This window comes from Apus apus, chromosome 3 (assembly GCF_020740795.1).
Source record: "Apus apus isolate bApuApu2 chromosome 3, bApuApu2.pri.cur, whole genome shotgun sequence".
NCBI lineage: Eukaryota > Metazoa > Chordata > Aves > Apodiformes > Apodidae > Apus > Apus apus.
This window is the reverse complement of record NC_067284.1, coordinates 16,598,941-16,615,700: the sequence shown is the minus strand read 5'-3', so window position 1 is coordinate 16,615,700 and position 16,760 is coordinate 16,598,941. Positions and strand designations below refer to the sequence as shown.

Sequence of the window (16,760 nt, the reverse complement as noted above, 5' to 3'; positions counted from 1 at the left end):
ATTGCTAATAATGGATGAGATTAATAAGATGCCTAATGCTGTAATCTCCAGGCATGGAGCCTTGTTCTTCAAGCAAAATCTAAATCTCATAAGAAATACTTGTAGGAAACCTAACAGGCAAAAAACGACAATTGTGTATTTGGCAGGAGCAGCAATCAGTATTTTATTTCTTGTGTTGTTTGTTTGTTTGTTTTCTATTAGGCACAGTATATAGATAGCCTTGCATATTGATCTGTTTAGTTGTTTGATGCCTCACTTATTCCATTTGAAATGGGAGACTTAGTTTAACTGCAAGGTGTTTGTTTTGAAGTGCTTCATGTTTTCTAATATCTTACAAGAAATTTTCTTTTCCAAATAAGCCTTTTAAAAAGAGGCATCATGTTCAATTTAAAAGAAACCCTCTCCATTCTACTTCTGCAGTGTACTAACTACTTCACTGGAGAATGGAACAGTGCATCTGCAGCTGTTCAAATGTCAAGAAGCGTTGTGCTGAGTGGAATGGCTTGGTTTTGTTATCTGTAGAACCTTTGTGATGCTGGGCTCTGCCATTTTGTCTGTGTGTTATGTTTTCAGGATAAGAAGTTAGGAGGAGGTGATTCAACTTGCTGCCCTCTTGTGGGAGGGCTGTTCCTGTCTCCAGGAAGGCATTTTGTTCAGATGAAATCTACAATTAATCAGTGCTCAAAATTGTCTTCAATTTTTTGGCTGACTTGGAGCTGATTTTTTGTAACTTGACTTTGGGTGTTGCTGGTCCATTGTAAGCATATGAGTTGAAGTCTTACGTTGTGGGAGAAGGAAGGTACTTGTTTTATGCTAGCTCTTGTGTATTCCATCAAATTTGGAAAGTATCAGTATCAACCTAGACTGATGATAAAAAATGAGGCTACTATATTGTGATTCATTGAGAAAAATGTATTTAGCAATATGTGGTAAGTGATGAATTTATAATTTTAAAAAGGAAAATACATGTTGGATGTTAAAAATGTAATACAACCTTGTATGATTTTTAGAAGACAAATCCTAACTTGCCAATGCCCAGAGAACTTGAATTGCCAAACTAATTTTAAAAAGAAATGTTAGTATTCTAAATCTACGGTACTGTTTTCATTGCTTTCAATTAAATGTCAAGTAATTTCAATCTTCTTTCTCTTAAATATCACTCCAAAACATTTCACAAAAACTAGCAGTGGTTATGTTCAAAACAAGACTTACTGTTGTGAACTACTACTGAAGATAATTACAGCGTGTCAGGTAGCAGTTTATGCATGCTCACTGCAAAGTTTATATTTTTCAAATCTCTTGTAATGGCATTACAGGGTTTTTTCCTGCCCTTTAGAATGTCATTATCATGGATTTTGATAGTAACAGCTTCTCATTATGTAATGATTAGTTTGACCTTATATTTCCACCAATTCTGCTTTTGAAGTAACCCCTTATTATTTTAATTTTTAAAGAAAATGTTCCAAAAAAACATGTACTTAATTTATGAACATTTCTTCAAGTCAGGTTTCTGGTTTTGGTTTAGTTTTTGTGTATGCAGGCATTTAGAAACACTTGGGGGGAGAGCAGCTGTGTTTCAGAAATGCATTTGACACAATCAGTAGCAGATAAGCTACATAATCTGTCATCTGTGATGTGCTTATGGGCATTCATGGTAACATACTGTGATGCCACTGTTTTGTGATGCAGTCCAGCCATGCTTATTTTTCAGTCCTTTTCTGCCTGAGTTTTCCTTCACACTGCAGCCCCTCAACACAGTAAATCACATTTGTGTTTAGTAGTGTGCTAATACATTTAGAGGGGCAGATTTGGTATGAAGTAGCCCAAAACGCATTGTAGTTTAATCTTATTCCAAAGATGTTAGTTAATAATAAACCACAGCAAAACCCTGAGAAATATTGCCTAGAAATGCAGAAAATGTAGAGGTTTTATAATTTGGTGCATTAGGAAATGCTGTGCTTGAAAGAAATAAAAACTTATGCTTAGAGCTGAAGTTTACTTCAGCCATAGCCAAATATTTGTCGTGTGGGTCCTCAAAATTTAGATGTTTGAGATGTTACTGTCTACAGCTGATTTCTTTGCCCTTTTGCTGTTAATATCCCTGTAATCAGAGGTGGCAGTGCACTGCTTAACTTGCCAATAAAAAGTTTCCTCTAAAATTGTTGGCAAGGCCTCCTGTGTTTCAGGTGTGTGCCATCTGTTATAAGAGGACAGTAATCTACAACTGCAGAGGAGGGTAAGACAGCTGAGAAAGAGAACTGCCACAAGCAGTAACTGAGATACAGTGAGCTTCAGAAATCAGTTTGGTATTAGTATGGTTCGACACACTTGTGTGGAAACTGAAAATATCTTTCAGGAGACTTAAAATCTTACTGTAATGCTTTAAATGGCATTAATTTGCACAGAAATCTTATATGTAAATTATGCAAGTTTTACTAATGGGAGTTTTATTATCCACTAATTTGTCTATATTATTACATTTTAAATATATAGGATCTATGTCTTTTCCTGTCATGTTTTTGCTTTTTTGGCCACACCAAGTTTTGACGTCAGATCTCTTTCCTCTCTTGAATGTTTTCTTCCTCTTTAATATTAAAATAATAGTTGTTTCTATTTTTGGATTTTAAAAGTATCTGTCTTGTATTTCATGAATGAGAAGGAGGAGGTGCAGCCTTCAGTCTTTGAAGACTTAGGTCTGAGAGTGAGACACTCCTGAACTATTGATTACTGTCAAAGGGGTTTTAGATCAGAAAACCTTCTAAGACCTTTACTGTAATTGTTCCTAGCATTCTGATAGTATTTTTTGAAATGTACAGGTAGCATGTTATAGGAGAAGTTATTTATTTGTAGCTTTCAGATACATTTCAGGTTTGTTTTATGTATAATTGTGGCTAAATTATAATGGTGTCTATCCAAAGAACAACTGTACATCTAATTTATTTTCCAGAAAAGAATACCCTCCTCAGCTTCAGAAAGTAGAAGCAGACCACATTAGGTTACCACGGTCTCAAGGAATGGGTAAGTTATGTTTAGAGTTCTCATTTCTTTTAAGCAGGATAATTTTTTTAATGTCTGCTTTGGGTGGTGTGTTGCCAAGCTTTGTGTAACCTTTAATGTATCTGTTTCTATCCTTTTATCTTGTTATTCTAGATTTATACAAGTTTGTGCATGAAGGGATGATTTAGCCCCTTTTGACAAACTTCTGCAACCTTTTCAGTCATATTATAATCAGTTTTAAATTAGGCTTATGTTATTTTAAGATTAACTGAAAATTGGAAAATTTAGAATCGTGGAACTGTTGGAATCTTCTAGTCTGAGCCCAAGACCTCAGCTTGTTCTTGAATTATTGACGAGGAGCTCCTGTAGTATGTATACAATGTAACATGGTATATAACACTTGGTATGAAGTATATTCAGGCCCTGAAGTAGTGAGTAGAAGAGCCAGCATCAGCACTACCCTGTAGCTCGACTGAAATATGCTCTTATATTATTGGCTACAGGCAACTGATGGAGGTGGAAGAGAGAAAATATAATTTGCTTTGACGTGTGAACATTTTGAACCTGGAAAAAAGTATCACTGTGTTTGATTGACCTTTGTCTGTACAGATACAGTCTGTAAACCTGCTATTCAGCTGCTTAACCAACTATGCTGGCCAGCTAGTTTGCTGTGCTGTTTTAGGTTAATGTTAAGTAGAACATCATCAGTTATCTGCAAGAATAAGTTAACTTAGAAAAAACCTGCTTATTATTGTTACTTGTTTTGAAAACAAGTAATTCTTTAGTTTTAAGAAGTCTTCTAGTAGTAGGATATTTGTGAGACTTACTGTATGTATTTTGAAAAAGTGTTCAGACTTGTTAAAGAAAATACCAACTTTAAAAAGTTTCAGTATGGAGACTACAATTAAACTAGGGAGTGTAAATAGCACTTTTACATTAAACTGGCAGTCTTGTACAGCATCCTGCACTTCTTAAAATAAAATTAAAAAAAATCAGTCTGTACATTGTTAGTTTAAGTGGATTATGGATTTCTTTCTTCCTGTACTCTTCCAGTTATTAACTGATTACCCCAATATAACACAGCATATGGCAGTATAGTTCAGGATACTGCTGAGCCTTGTGCTGAAAGTTTAAATTATAACTACACAGGATATTTGCGATGCTCTAAATGCATTCTCCAACAGTCCATTGGTGAAAATGACCATCTGCATCATCTATCAGATCTCCTCTTTTTGATAATGGAAGCTCCATTCTGGTTATACTTAAGTTAGTGCAGATTTTCATGTCCAAAGACACTGAAATAGTATTAATAAATCAATGTTTTCTAAGTAAATTTGGGAAATCTTTTCTTATCCATACAACAAATCCTGAGACACTTGAAGCACTGTAGTTTGCTGGGTGTTTAAAAAGGGTTTTTTTTTTTAGTTTATATTAGTTTATGTGAAGAAATAAGTTGATCTTAATTTTAAAAGCATATTAGTTGGTCTAGCACAGGCCTCTGTGCCTGGCAAGATCATGCAGCAGAGCATCCTGGAAAGTCTGCTAAGGCACATGGAAAATAAAGAGGTGATTGGTGACAGCCAACATGGCTTCACTAAGGGCAAGTCATGCCTGACCAATCTGGTGGCCTTCTACAACAAGGCTACAGAGATGGTGGATGGTGGCAGAGCAACTGATGTCATCTACCTGGATTTGTGCAAGGTGTTTGACACTGTCCCACACGACATCCTGGTCTCCAAACTGACAAGGCATGGATTTGACAGATGGACCACTCGGTGGGTAAGAGATTGGCTGGATGGCCACACCCAGAGAGTTGTGGTCAATGGTTCAGTGTCCAAATGGAGGCAGGTGACGAGTGGTGTCCCCCAGGGGTCAGTAATGGGACCAGTGCTGTTTAACATCTTTGTTGGAGACATGGACAGTGGGATTGAGTGTATCCTCAGCAAGCTTGCTGATGATACCAAGCTGTGTAGTCTGGTTGACACCCAAGAGGGAAGAGACACCATCCAGAGGGACCTTGACAGGCTGGAGAGGTGGGCCAATGCCAGCCTCATGAGGTTCAACAAGGCCAAGTGCAAGGTCCTGCACATGTGTTGGCACAACCCCAGGCACAAATACAGGCTGGGGGAAGAATGGCTGGAGAGCAGTCCTGAGGAGAAGGACTTGGGGGTGGTAGTAGATGAGAAGCTCGACATGAGTCGCCAGTGTGTGCTGGAGCCCAGAGAGTCAAACACATCCTGAGCTGCATCAAAAGAAGTGTGGCCAGCATGGCCAGGGAGGTGATTCTGGCCCTCTACTCTGTTCTGGTGAGGCCACACCTGGAAGACTGTGTACAGTTCTGGTGTCCTCAGCACAAGAAAGCTATAGACCTGTTGAAGAGGGTCCAGAGAAGGGCCACCAAGATGATCAAAGACCTGGAGCACCTCTGTTATGAAGACAGGCTAAGAAATTGGGGCTGTTCAGCCTAGAGAAGAGAAGGCTCTGGGGAGATCTTATTGCATCTTCCAGTACTTGAAAAAAGCCTACAAGAAAGCTGGGGAGGGGCTTTTCGTCAGAGAAGATGGTGACAGGACAAGGAGTAATGGTTTTAAACTGAGAGAGGGGAGGTTTAGGTTAGATATTAGGAAGAAATTCTTCACTGTAAGGGCGGTGAGGAACTGGAATGGGTTGCCCAGTGAGGTTGTTGATGCCCCATCCCTGGAGGTTTTTAAGGCCAGGTTGGATGAGGTTTTATGCAACCTGATCTAGTGGTAGGGTTGGAATTTGATGATCTTTAAGGTCCCTTGCAGTCTTAATGGTTCTATGATTGAATGTTTCTTGTTAACATTTTTTAATTCTTTGCCTCCTAGACAGTATAATGGAAAACACAGAAGAGTCAGAATCAGAATCAGAATCTGAAATTAAGAGAAAGGTGCAACAGAAACGTCACTGCAATTCATACCAATCTGACTTGGCTCTATCTTCTGCTACAAAAAAATGCCTAACCCAGTTAAAGGTAGGTTAGATTTTAAAAACATGTACATTTTTATTGAACTTCAAGTGTTGAAGCATATTTTAAAAACAGGCATTCATTTATAAAATAAGTTGATTTTCTAAAAAGCCTTAGAGTTAGGAGAAAGATTTACATAATTAAATTTCAAGAAATTGTAGTTAGAGATATTTAAGTGCTAATATTGATACTAGCAATGAAATGTTTGGTTTCTGATTTGAACGAACGGGTGCTGCACTGGAAAGGTGAAGAACCTGTGTCTAAATTGATTGGCTGATCGATAAACCAAAACCTCATAATTTTGGTTTGCTGTCTATGAAATAAAGGAACGATATTTTACTCTTTGACAGATTATTTATTTTTATTTTAAATGTTACTATTTTCTGTACTCTCACTATAACAATAAAGACAGAGGTACTGCAAAGATGTAGGTATGTCTTACAAGTTCCTCTCTTCAATGGAACTAGCACAGGTATCCAAATGGCACTCTTTGCTCTGCATGCAGCCAACCACCATGTTCTGTATATCCAATGTAGTATATTTTGGAAATTTCTGTAAAGCCCTCCATATTTCTTGCCATCTTCCCAGATTAGTATGGAAGATGACCCACATACAGATCACACTGTATGACTATCAAAGCAAAACTTCCTGCAAGGAGATCTTGGTAAAAAAGAAACCCAAAAACCAAACCAACCAAATAAACAAAAAAGTACATCTCAGATTATTATATATAACCGGCTTGTGTTTACTCCTGTATATCAGAAAGTAAGTCGAGCTGTATTTCTTTTTAGGATGAAACAGTTGGTACTACTCTTACGCATTTCCTTTATAGATAATAAATATGGTGTTACTTGGAAATTCTAATAGCTGAGTTTTTTGTCAACATACGTTATCTGTGTAGAGATAAAATTTAAAAGCTAAGTAATGAAGTAGCAAAGCAGTTAAAACCAAAAGACATTAGAGCTCTGTGGGTTTTGTTTTAATCATTATATTGATAACTTTGTTTAAATTTGTTTAAAGAAGTGAAATACTCATGATGACTTATGTCCTGTCAAGTAAGAGACAAAAGCAGAAAACAGTCTTCTAGGTTGAAGTGGCCATTGAAGAAAACAATTAAAAAAAAAAAATGGAATCTTGCTCACTGCCTTGATAAAACAACTTTTAAGTCTCAAGATCTAACAGAAGTCATCTTATAATATACATAGTTTCTTCCTTACAAATTGTCCAAATTAGCATGAAAGGAAGAAAAGCAGCCTCATCATTTGTGGCTGAGTTGTGGTCTGTGTAGACCATTTGCAGCAACTTCTAGCTCTAACTAGAAGGTTCTGTATACATGTAGAAGTGAGGTGTGCTTTCGGCATATTCTCCCTATCACAAAGCTGTGGTACTGACTTCCAGAACTACTTCCTGTGTTGTAAACAAGTGGAAAGAGAGGGCTGGATCTGCACGGAGAAGCACCAGCAGCTTGGTGTCCTTGAGCCAGACTGCGTGTAGCTGACCACATTGCTGAAACAAGTTGTTCTCTATCTCCTTGATAAAAAAGCAGCAGACTCGATTATGTTGTTCCAGGGATGTGATTTCATTTCCAAAGCCATCAGACAGATTGCACTTGTAAACAGTATTTGATAATTACATCTGGTACTTTTTCCCACGCATGTCTTCAAAATCTGTAAATTTGAGAACACCAACAGTCATTAACTGAAACCAGTTACTTTTTCTTGGAAGAGCTGAGTGCCTGTGCTAAAAGTGTCAAGCAATAAGCTTAAAAAAAGATGAAACCTCTGTATTTTTCACATGAATATATTGTGAGATTTCAAAAAGGCAGTGTTAAAATACGTGAGACTACATCATCATTAAACAGGTTGATTTAAATTCAATTGCTGATTCAGGAAATTTCTAAATTAGCAATTATTACATCAAATAAGGAGGATATATCCCTATTCTATCTGCTGTGCTCCCAACCATGTACCACTGGCCACTGTCTACAGTACAGCACGGGGCTAGATGAACCTTTAGTCCAATCCCATAGGATAGTTACGATCCTGTGAGACTGTAGTTTGTGGATACGCTTTTTGGATATAGAACAGATCTTGCTGCAGCTGAATACACTGGTACAACTCTTGGTTTTATTTTTTTTTTTTTAATAGATGATGAGTTTTATTCTTTATAAAGGATTTTTTAAAAAGGGATTTAACACAATGATTTATGCATTTGTCATGACCCATATGCATTTTCATGATCCATGAGCTGCCAAGAGTGTGCAGATGATCGATCAGAGGCTTATGGAGCCTCTGAACAACTCAGAAGTGTTGGTTATGGTTTTGTGCCAGAGGAATTACAGACATAACCAACTGCTTGTCAGGCAAAGTGCAAACGGTTTTCATCCTACTACACTCTAACAGGTAGCACTTTATAATTGTTAGAAATGTACATAGTTTTGAAAGGAAGGAAACAATAAAAGTGTTGTATTCTGAACTTCTAATGATAGGGCAGAGTATTTGTATAGGCTGTATAGTATTTGTATTTTGCAGATTTCACAGGTTAAAAACTTGATATATTATACAAGTTGTAAGGCAGACACGTTTAGGCAGAACTTACCTGCTTAAGTAGTCATAGATGTGCGTATTTATCCAAAAAAAGAGCATGCCCCTCTTAACTGAACAGTGTTACCTCTACTATCAAGATGCAGGCTCTCAAACCATGGAACGGAAGTTGACTTTAAATTTTTAGTGTTTGATTGATGTAGAGGGGTGCAGTTATTCTACATTTAAATCCTACAGGTACAATTGGTAGCTTCTGTTGAAACTTTTGAAGTCTGATTAAAATTCCTGAATAAGATTAGCAGTATCCTTGTAAAACCTACATCCTGGAACTGTGCACTGAGGCATGACACTGGTTTTCATGTCACTTGCTATCTTATCCCACCACTCAGTCTATTGTCTTCACATTTGTTTTTAAAAATGGTTGATGTTCCCACACCTGTGGAAGTCCTCTTTATTGGAAATGTGTTTGTGGCTGGGGTGTGCTAATTGTGATAGCTATGTTCTGAAAATAGGTTCAAAAGGTTTTGGTGGAAGGTAGGTATTTATTTGTTATATTTAGTAATTCTCAGTACAGTGGTTGTCGTTTGAGCTCAGTGCTCCAGGAGACAGCAACATACAATTGGAGACAATTAAATTTCAGTTCTAGATGTGTCCCATATTCAACTCAGTGCACAGTCAGCAGTTTAAATCCCTTAGACTTAGAAGTCCAAGTTCTGCACTTGTGTTTCATCATTAGGTGGAGCCTAATACATGTGGGAGAAACAAAGTACATCTCTGTCTTGGAAGGACAACTAAAACTTCATGACCTAGGAAGTTGCTTCTAGTCTTCTTTAGCATTGCTCTGGGGATTGTTAGGTTACTTTATATTCATCCAGTGAAACGATTTACAGAAGTCGTGTACCTGTACCTTCTTGCTGATAGATACATGTAACTTAAAAGTGTGCAGCCTTTATATATAGAAAGAAAACATGTAAAAAGGAAAATCTGAATTGTCCAGAAGTAATAACTTTATTAAAAATGCCACAAATTACATTTGTTTCTTGTGGAACATTTTTCGTTTTCTAAACAAAAAAAATCAAACTATTTTATTGTTTGCTTTCTTTGCTTACTAAAAGTTCTAATACAGTGTTGTCAGTCTTCATTCTGAACAGAAATTAAATGCAAGATTGGATAAGGTTATCTTTGTACTTACACATTTACTGATTTTGTGTGTGTCCTCTCTAGCTGTTGGAACAAATTGATTATTCTACTGATTGCCCAAATTGTGGGCGAGGAAATGAAAATCAGACCAAATGCCGGCATTGTGAAAGTGCAACTCTAAAGGATTTGCAAAAAGGAGTCTCTAGACAAACTGTGACTTTAAGTGAATCTATGGGACCTTTATCACGTTCATCAATACATCAGAATTCAGCAGGGCAAAAATCTTCAGGTACAGGGTTCAACACAAAGAAGTTTTATAGTTCTGCTGTTGGGAAAGGTCCAACGGATATTCTACTGAGTAATGAAGTTGTAGGACATTCTATGTTAAGACAGAATGGAAAAGTTGGTCTTTTAACTGGAGCAAAAAATCCTAAAATTACAGGAAACTTAAGACAAAGGAGTACAAGATCATCTGAACTAAATGATCCAAGTAAGTACCTTTTTATTAATACAACCATAAACTGGAAACTCAAAAACATTGTATAATGAAGGAACAATCCTTGCAACTTTACAGTACAGATTTTGCATGGAATTTTTTTGTAGGTATGTTCTTGGGAAAGAGAGACAGACTTTTTATAATTTACTTTTCATAGGCCGAGGTACTTTTTCAGAAAAAGAAACACTGGAGAACATAAAAATGTCATGATTTTTTTTTAAAGACTTACGCTGTATAATTAAAAAAAATAAATACATTCTAAGCAGAATTCTGTCACTCATTCTCCCAAAGGGAAAGACAGACTTTGATTTTTATTGTGCATTTTTTCCCTCTTTCCTTTTGATCTATGCATGGAAACAGTATCCAAGTTTACCCATTTATTTAAATTTCATCATCTGTAAAATGTTAATTTTTATGCTTTTTCTGCGTGAACTCAATTTATAAGCAGGAAGACCTGGAATTTGTGAAATTATGTTTTTTAGTTCCATGCTTATTCTGCTAGAGCATGTTAACTTACTGGTTTGAACACTTTTAGTCATACTTGTCAGTTTTTCTTAGGTTGTAATATTCACTGTCAGTTCTCGATTGAATCAAGTGTATGCCTTCACCTGCTAGAGGCAGATAAACAATTCTCATCTCTTGTGTAGTTAGTTGTGAGAAATAAAAAAGGAGGGAGAGAGCACCTGTGAGCAGATTCCAAATAATCATTAATAAAAGCATAATATAATGGTAAATGTGGACTTCTTTTTGTCACTGCAGGACAATTTAATAAATTACTTTTAAGCTATTGGTTGAAAATAAATTTATGTTACAAAAAAATGTAGTGGTTGAGAATTTAATATTTTCTGTTTAGTTGTTTTGTCTAGTGATGATGATGAGGAGGAGGATAGTAGCAGCACTAGGAGAATGGAAAGCATTTCACCTCGTCCTGCAGATTCAGCCCGCTCCTCCCCAGCTCCTTCTACAGGAAAGGTGGAAGCAGCATTAAAGGAAAACAGTTGTGGAATAGAACAGAGAATAGGTAGTATAACAACAGATACAGAAATTGCAGTCACGCTACCAAGAAAAGCAAGAATGAAAGATCAGGTACTATTTAACGCTTTATTTAAAGAAAACAAAAATAAAATCACAAATGGAAAATTTAAAGGCTTGTCTTGCATTGTCAGAAGTTGACTATATTTGATTGCTTTTCTTATTTAGTAGCTCATTGAGTAGTCACACTGCTTATATGATGCTGGAAATATAACAAAATATGTTCCTTATGTTTTTACAAGCATTAATAATTATTTGAGTTATGCTTTTCATATAGGTGCTTTTGTGTTGAATGGATACTCTTTGAAACTGGGCATGGTATCTCTTTGAAACTCAAGGGCCTACTTAGTTTGGAGAAAAATGTTCCTACCAGCTTTTGTCTGATAAGGCTTTGGACATTCAAAGTTAAACATGAAAAGTGACAGTGGGAGAAATAGTGGCCCTTTAAAATACTTTGGCAACTGTCCCAATTAATAGCACTTATTTTAAAGATTTTATGGTGGGACCTTTTTTAATTTAGGTAACGGATACACAAAGAAAAAATGCACCATGAGTACTGTCAAAGGGGCCTGCTGTTAAAAACTTAATCACCTCAATATTGAAGTGCTGATTAAAACCATTCTTGGGTCACTTGTCCAGTTTCACTATTTTGAGTTTGTTTCAACAAGAGTATCTGAACACATTTCCACTTGCCATCTCAAATCCTTTGTGTTTCTGCGTTAGAACACTGAAGTAATGATGTCAAAACCTTCATGCTATGTTGAAATTCAGAAGCCAATGTCCTACTGCTGTACTTGATGATATTATAGACTTTTATAGCTTGGTGTATTATTAGTCACCACTATCAATATAAAGCTGTGAACCTCCAGCCTAAAATAAGGCTGTAGGGCTGAAGCCTGGATGATAAATAGTTGTGAAGCAATTATTCCAGCGTTACGTGCTGGAATAATTGAAAGTACTGCATGGTGAAGGCATTGATATCTAAGACTTCTGAAACTCCCAGATGTTTTCCTTTGTATATCCATATGTTCCTGTTCACTAGTGTTTAAGAACCAGTTTTAACATTGGAAATTAACTGTGTATTTTACACAAAAGTAGAAAAGAGCTTGCTTTTGAAACGAGAATTTGTTTTTTAACACAAAATTTGCATTGATTCAATGAAATTACCAAGAATTGCAGGTATCACAGTGTTTTTGTCATATATGATAGAATAAGCTTTAAGAAGCTTTGTTAATTTTTCTCTCAAAATAGTAATTAATTCTTTATTGAAGAGAATACTTGAACATAGCACCAGTGTAATGCTTATTGTCTTACTGTTTGTCTGCGATATGAGTTTTGAGCTTTTAATAACATTTAGCTGCTCCAGCAGACAAAACTGAAAGGCTGTCTTCAACAAGAGTCCTAGGTAAATATTTTACTTACAGAGATTTAGAATCTCTGCCTTCTTCACTGTATTTAAATGAAAGATCCAAAAATATATTTTCAGTTATGGCCAAGATAGTGATAGGCTAGTGATTAGGGACTTCAAAATAATTGTCGAGATTTAGTCTTAATAGAAATATTGAATCCCTTAGGAAGTTTTTCTTTGGGAGTTGCATCTTGTAACCCAAAAGAACGTGTATTAATGGATAGCTCTGTGAAGTAATATAAATACCAAAGAAAAGACTAGTGTACAGAAAATTGTTCAACAAAGTAGAGCTCTATAAGCAATACAACAAATAAACATATTGATCTGACAGCTATCAGCCAACTTTCTGTCATTTTACCAGGTTTTTGTAAGATTGTTCTGGTGTTAAATAAGAGCTTGATTGAGAATATAGCTTCAGTCAGCATCTAGAGAATTTCTTGAATTTGAGCCAGACTGCAAGTGGCCTTCATTCAGTGTTTAGTCTTCTGATCCTGGAATCTGTCCTAAAAACATCTTAATAGTTCTGTAGAGTTGCTTTAAGGAATTTTGATTTGGCTTATTTCTTTCTATTTCCTGAAAATTCTACTCCTGCTAATGTGGTGATGCTCTGTACTTTGGTAATAACTCGGTGTTTTCAGACTAAAACAAACTGAAAGAAAAAATCAAGCCACCAACATTGTGGTGCTTTAACAGAATTAGTATTTGTGTATATATATATAAAAAAAAATACATTAGAAATAGCCTTCTTAAAATTAGGATATTTCTGCCTTGTGTATATAGTTGAGGTGGATGCTGTAGTAAGTAATCCTGTTGACCAACAGAACGGCAGCAGAAAATCTAGTCACTAGTTTTTAGGAAGCTTGTTTTAGCAATAAATCTTAGTGAGACATTCTGAAACCTTGAAAATTACTTTTCAGTTTGGGAACATTGTGTCTAACACTCCAATAAAACGTCGTAAAGTTATTTCTCAAGAGATTGTAACTGAGGCTGTACCTCTAAATTATCAAAATTCCTGTGAAAGTGTCATTCTGAACTGTCGAAGTATACGAATAGGAACGCTCCGAAGAATGGTAGTGGAACCTGTGATTGTAAGTAAACATGTTATTTGACAAATCTCCTTTCAGTTTTTGGTGGACATTGTTATTTTCATATATGAACAACATACAGCAAACATAATATTTTTACTTTGTGGAACAGTAAGCTTGTCTCAAATTTTAGAGGCTGAGGTTCCCAGAGAATCCCAAATTACTGTTACGTACTGATGTATACAATCTAGTTCTGGTGTTTAACAGAAACATCATGCCTGCAAAACCCTTGAACCCTTATGGATTAGCCTGCATTTGTTAAGGATATTGAAGGCAACGGTTGCCAAAAAATAGTTATTGATCCGTAGAAGGAAGAAGCATGTCTGCAAGGAAAAGAATTTGCTTCTATAATACAATTTTTATTTTTTGTTTTACCTTCTAAGCTATGTGGAGACTCTTGTATGCAGTAAGCCAGATAAAATGCATACTTCTTGCTGGGGTGACCATATAAATAGCAGAGATATATCACTTGTTCTTCCCAGCTCTCTGCACAACCCAGTTGTTTGATTTGCTTAAATACTAATACCAACAGATGACATTCTCTTTTGAGGACTTTTTTCTCCCTAACATTTGTGGTATTTTTCCAAGTATTTTAAACCTTTTTGAAATCGGGGTACTTAGGAGACATCAAAAGTTTCAAAAGTCAATATTACTAGAAGAGGCACTGAATGGCAAAGAACATACTTTTTCCTCGAGTTGTGCTTAAATGTATGCTTTGTTGGGTTTCTTAATTATATCTTAATATTTTTAATTTAACATTTTCATTACTCGATATTTAGTCAATTGAAATATGTTTACTAACAGTTAAAAGGCATAAAGTCAGTTTTGGTTTGGAGAAGAAGTGAAATCTTATAACTGTGTTGTCTTCCACAGTTTTGCTTGGATTATATCAAAATCCGCCTAGAAAGTCAAGATGGTGAGTACGTCTTTTATTTTATGTTAATATGTACTTTTAATTACATAACTTTGTCAAAAGAATTAACAAACAGATCATAATGAAATATCAATTCTGGTTGTATTATGTATGTAATAAACTATACTGGATGCCTGTGGTCAGATAAAAAAAAGTTGAGAGTATAAACTTTAACTGAACTGCCTGGTGAGTAAAAACCATAATTATTTTGCATTATTTCTGCCTTCTACTGACAGAAAGAAAATTTACAGACAGCAGGAATTAAAAATTTGTGGTGTGTGTGCAATTGAGTCTTAGTTCTTCCCTTTCATCCTAGTTGAATAGCTGTAGGTATTCCAATGATGATTGGCAAAGGTTGTCTTGAAAATGCTTAACAAAAACAATAGGCAAGAGCAACCTGTAAAACATGTTACCTCTTTAACTCTTTATTAGTTCTTTTATTTCAGATGCAGAAGTGGAGAGTAAAAACCACAGGTGTCTTAGACCTTTCCTGTCTGTATCTCCCTTTAAAATTTTTTTCTTTGCCACCCTATAGGGTTATGTAGGGTTTTGCTTTGGGCCTAAAAAGAAGCTTTGCTTCCTTTTGTTAATCTTCCCATGAAGATACAGCCCTCCTGAGTTTTGCCTTTTGTTGTTTGTAGAAGAGAACTAATGGATTTTGTCATGGTTATATGCAAAAATGGTAGCCTTTTCTCAGTCAAGTATTTAAATTTCTGTTGCATCTAAAATTTAGATGCATAGAAACTACCTATTTTCATGCATTAAATGAGTTTTCAAAGAACACTTAAAAGCTTAGTAAAATTTGTAGAAGAAGTCTTTACATTTTCAGTCAAAACAGTAGCATGGTCAAATTATTTCCATGGAACTTGATCACTCCAGCATAAAAATGGTGACTCATTAAACACTGTGTTTATTGGAACATTTAGCACTTTTGCATTTCATTTTTCTGAATTTTGCATCTGGAGGAAGATGGTGTATTCCCAGCTAGTGCATCCCAGCCAGGCATCTGGAGGAAGATGGGTGTATTCCCAGCTAGTGGCATTTCTGTAACTTCATAAACATGGCATGATCTATTTTAATACAAGGATTTTTAAATAAAAACGACACCTAATATTTTGTTTTTCTTTAGATTGATTATTGTCATGCTTTTTCAGGGAGAGGCAAATGCTTTGAAAAGCTGTAGGAACAGCAGTACTGCCCTGCCTTGAGCTTGTTTTTGCATGTATAGATAGATATGTTAGGTTCTCAAAATTCTCTCCACATCTCTTGTCAGTTTTCTGCAACTTCCAACTGGTGTTTCAAGGAAACAACTTTCTGTTTCTAACACAAAAAAACTAGTCACATTGCCTTTAATGGTTAAGTCCTATTGTCTGTCTTAGTGTTACAGGAAATGCAGTTCACAGATTAAGGTGTTTATGTGAAATGTGTTATAAGATGCCTGTCTTTATGAGAAAGGATGAATATGATTTAAATTTTCACCTGAAGAGTAGACAGTCTTCTTGCATATAAAATGCAGTATGCTTCATCTCAGTGCAGACATAGTTGCAAGGGTTCAGAGTTTTCTCAAAAATACAGCTAGTTCATGTTTTGGCAAGGACCTTCTATCTAGACACCATTATAAGGACCTGACCTGTATGCCTCAGTTAAATGGGTTGAATCCAGTTTTAAACTGGAGTTATTGTTATTGAGGTGTGCCTCTGTAAATGGGAAGTTAGGTGAAATCAATTAAGGAAAGTGTGTACGTTTAGGGAGGAGAAAACTGAAGATATATATATATATATACACACACACACTATAAATAATACTGTAGAGGCTGTGGTATTACAGCCAAGCCTTGGAAAACTGTTGTGTTGTTTGTTTTAAACACAATAGAGGGAAGATTGTATGAGTCATCTATAAACTTTCATTTAGTTACTAGCTTTTTTCTCCCACAAAAGTCCCTAGGGAGATAAAGGAGAATCAGTGCAAGGAGATGGACTAGTTAGATCTACACAGCATATTTCTGCTGTGGTGGCCACCACTTCTGGTCTGCAGCCAGTGGATGCTCTCCTTTAGGTAACTGTTTGCCCTGTCTTTATGAGCAGTAGACTCCCTTTCTGGCAGTCACATGGGTGTGAATTTGTTTGCCAACAAGAAGGGAGGATGTGGAGGGCTACT

The 16,760-nt window shown here is 36.0% G+C and overlaps 1 protein-coding gene across 3 annotated transcripts in view; it reads left to right on the top strand.

The window, feature by feature from the left end:
• Nucleotides 1-16,760, top strand: part of SENP6 (SUMO specific peptidase 6) — a 76,130-nt gene that overhangs the window by 36,248 nt on the left and 23,122 nt on the right. For all 3 annotated transcript variants that reach the window (XM_051614116.1, XM_051614117.1, XM_051614115.1), the window contains 6 exons: nucleotides 2,948-3,018; nucleotides 5,847-5,992; nucleotides 9,754-10,159; nucleotides 11,019-11,251; nucleotides 13,523-13,693; nucleotides 14,564-14,606. In XM_051614116.1, coding sequence (XP_051470076.1) covers nucleotides 2,948-3,018; nucleotides 5,847-5,992; nucleotides 9,754-10,159; nucleotides 11,019-11,251; nucleotides 13,523-13,693; nucleotides 14,564-14,606 — 1,070 coding nt within the window. The remainder of the gene's footprint in view (nucleotides 1-2,947; nucleotides 3,019-5,846; nucleotides 5,993-9,753; nucleotides 10,160-11,018; nucleotides 11,252-13,522; nucleotides 13,694-14,563; nucleotides 14,607-16,760) is intronic.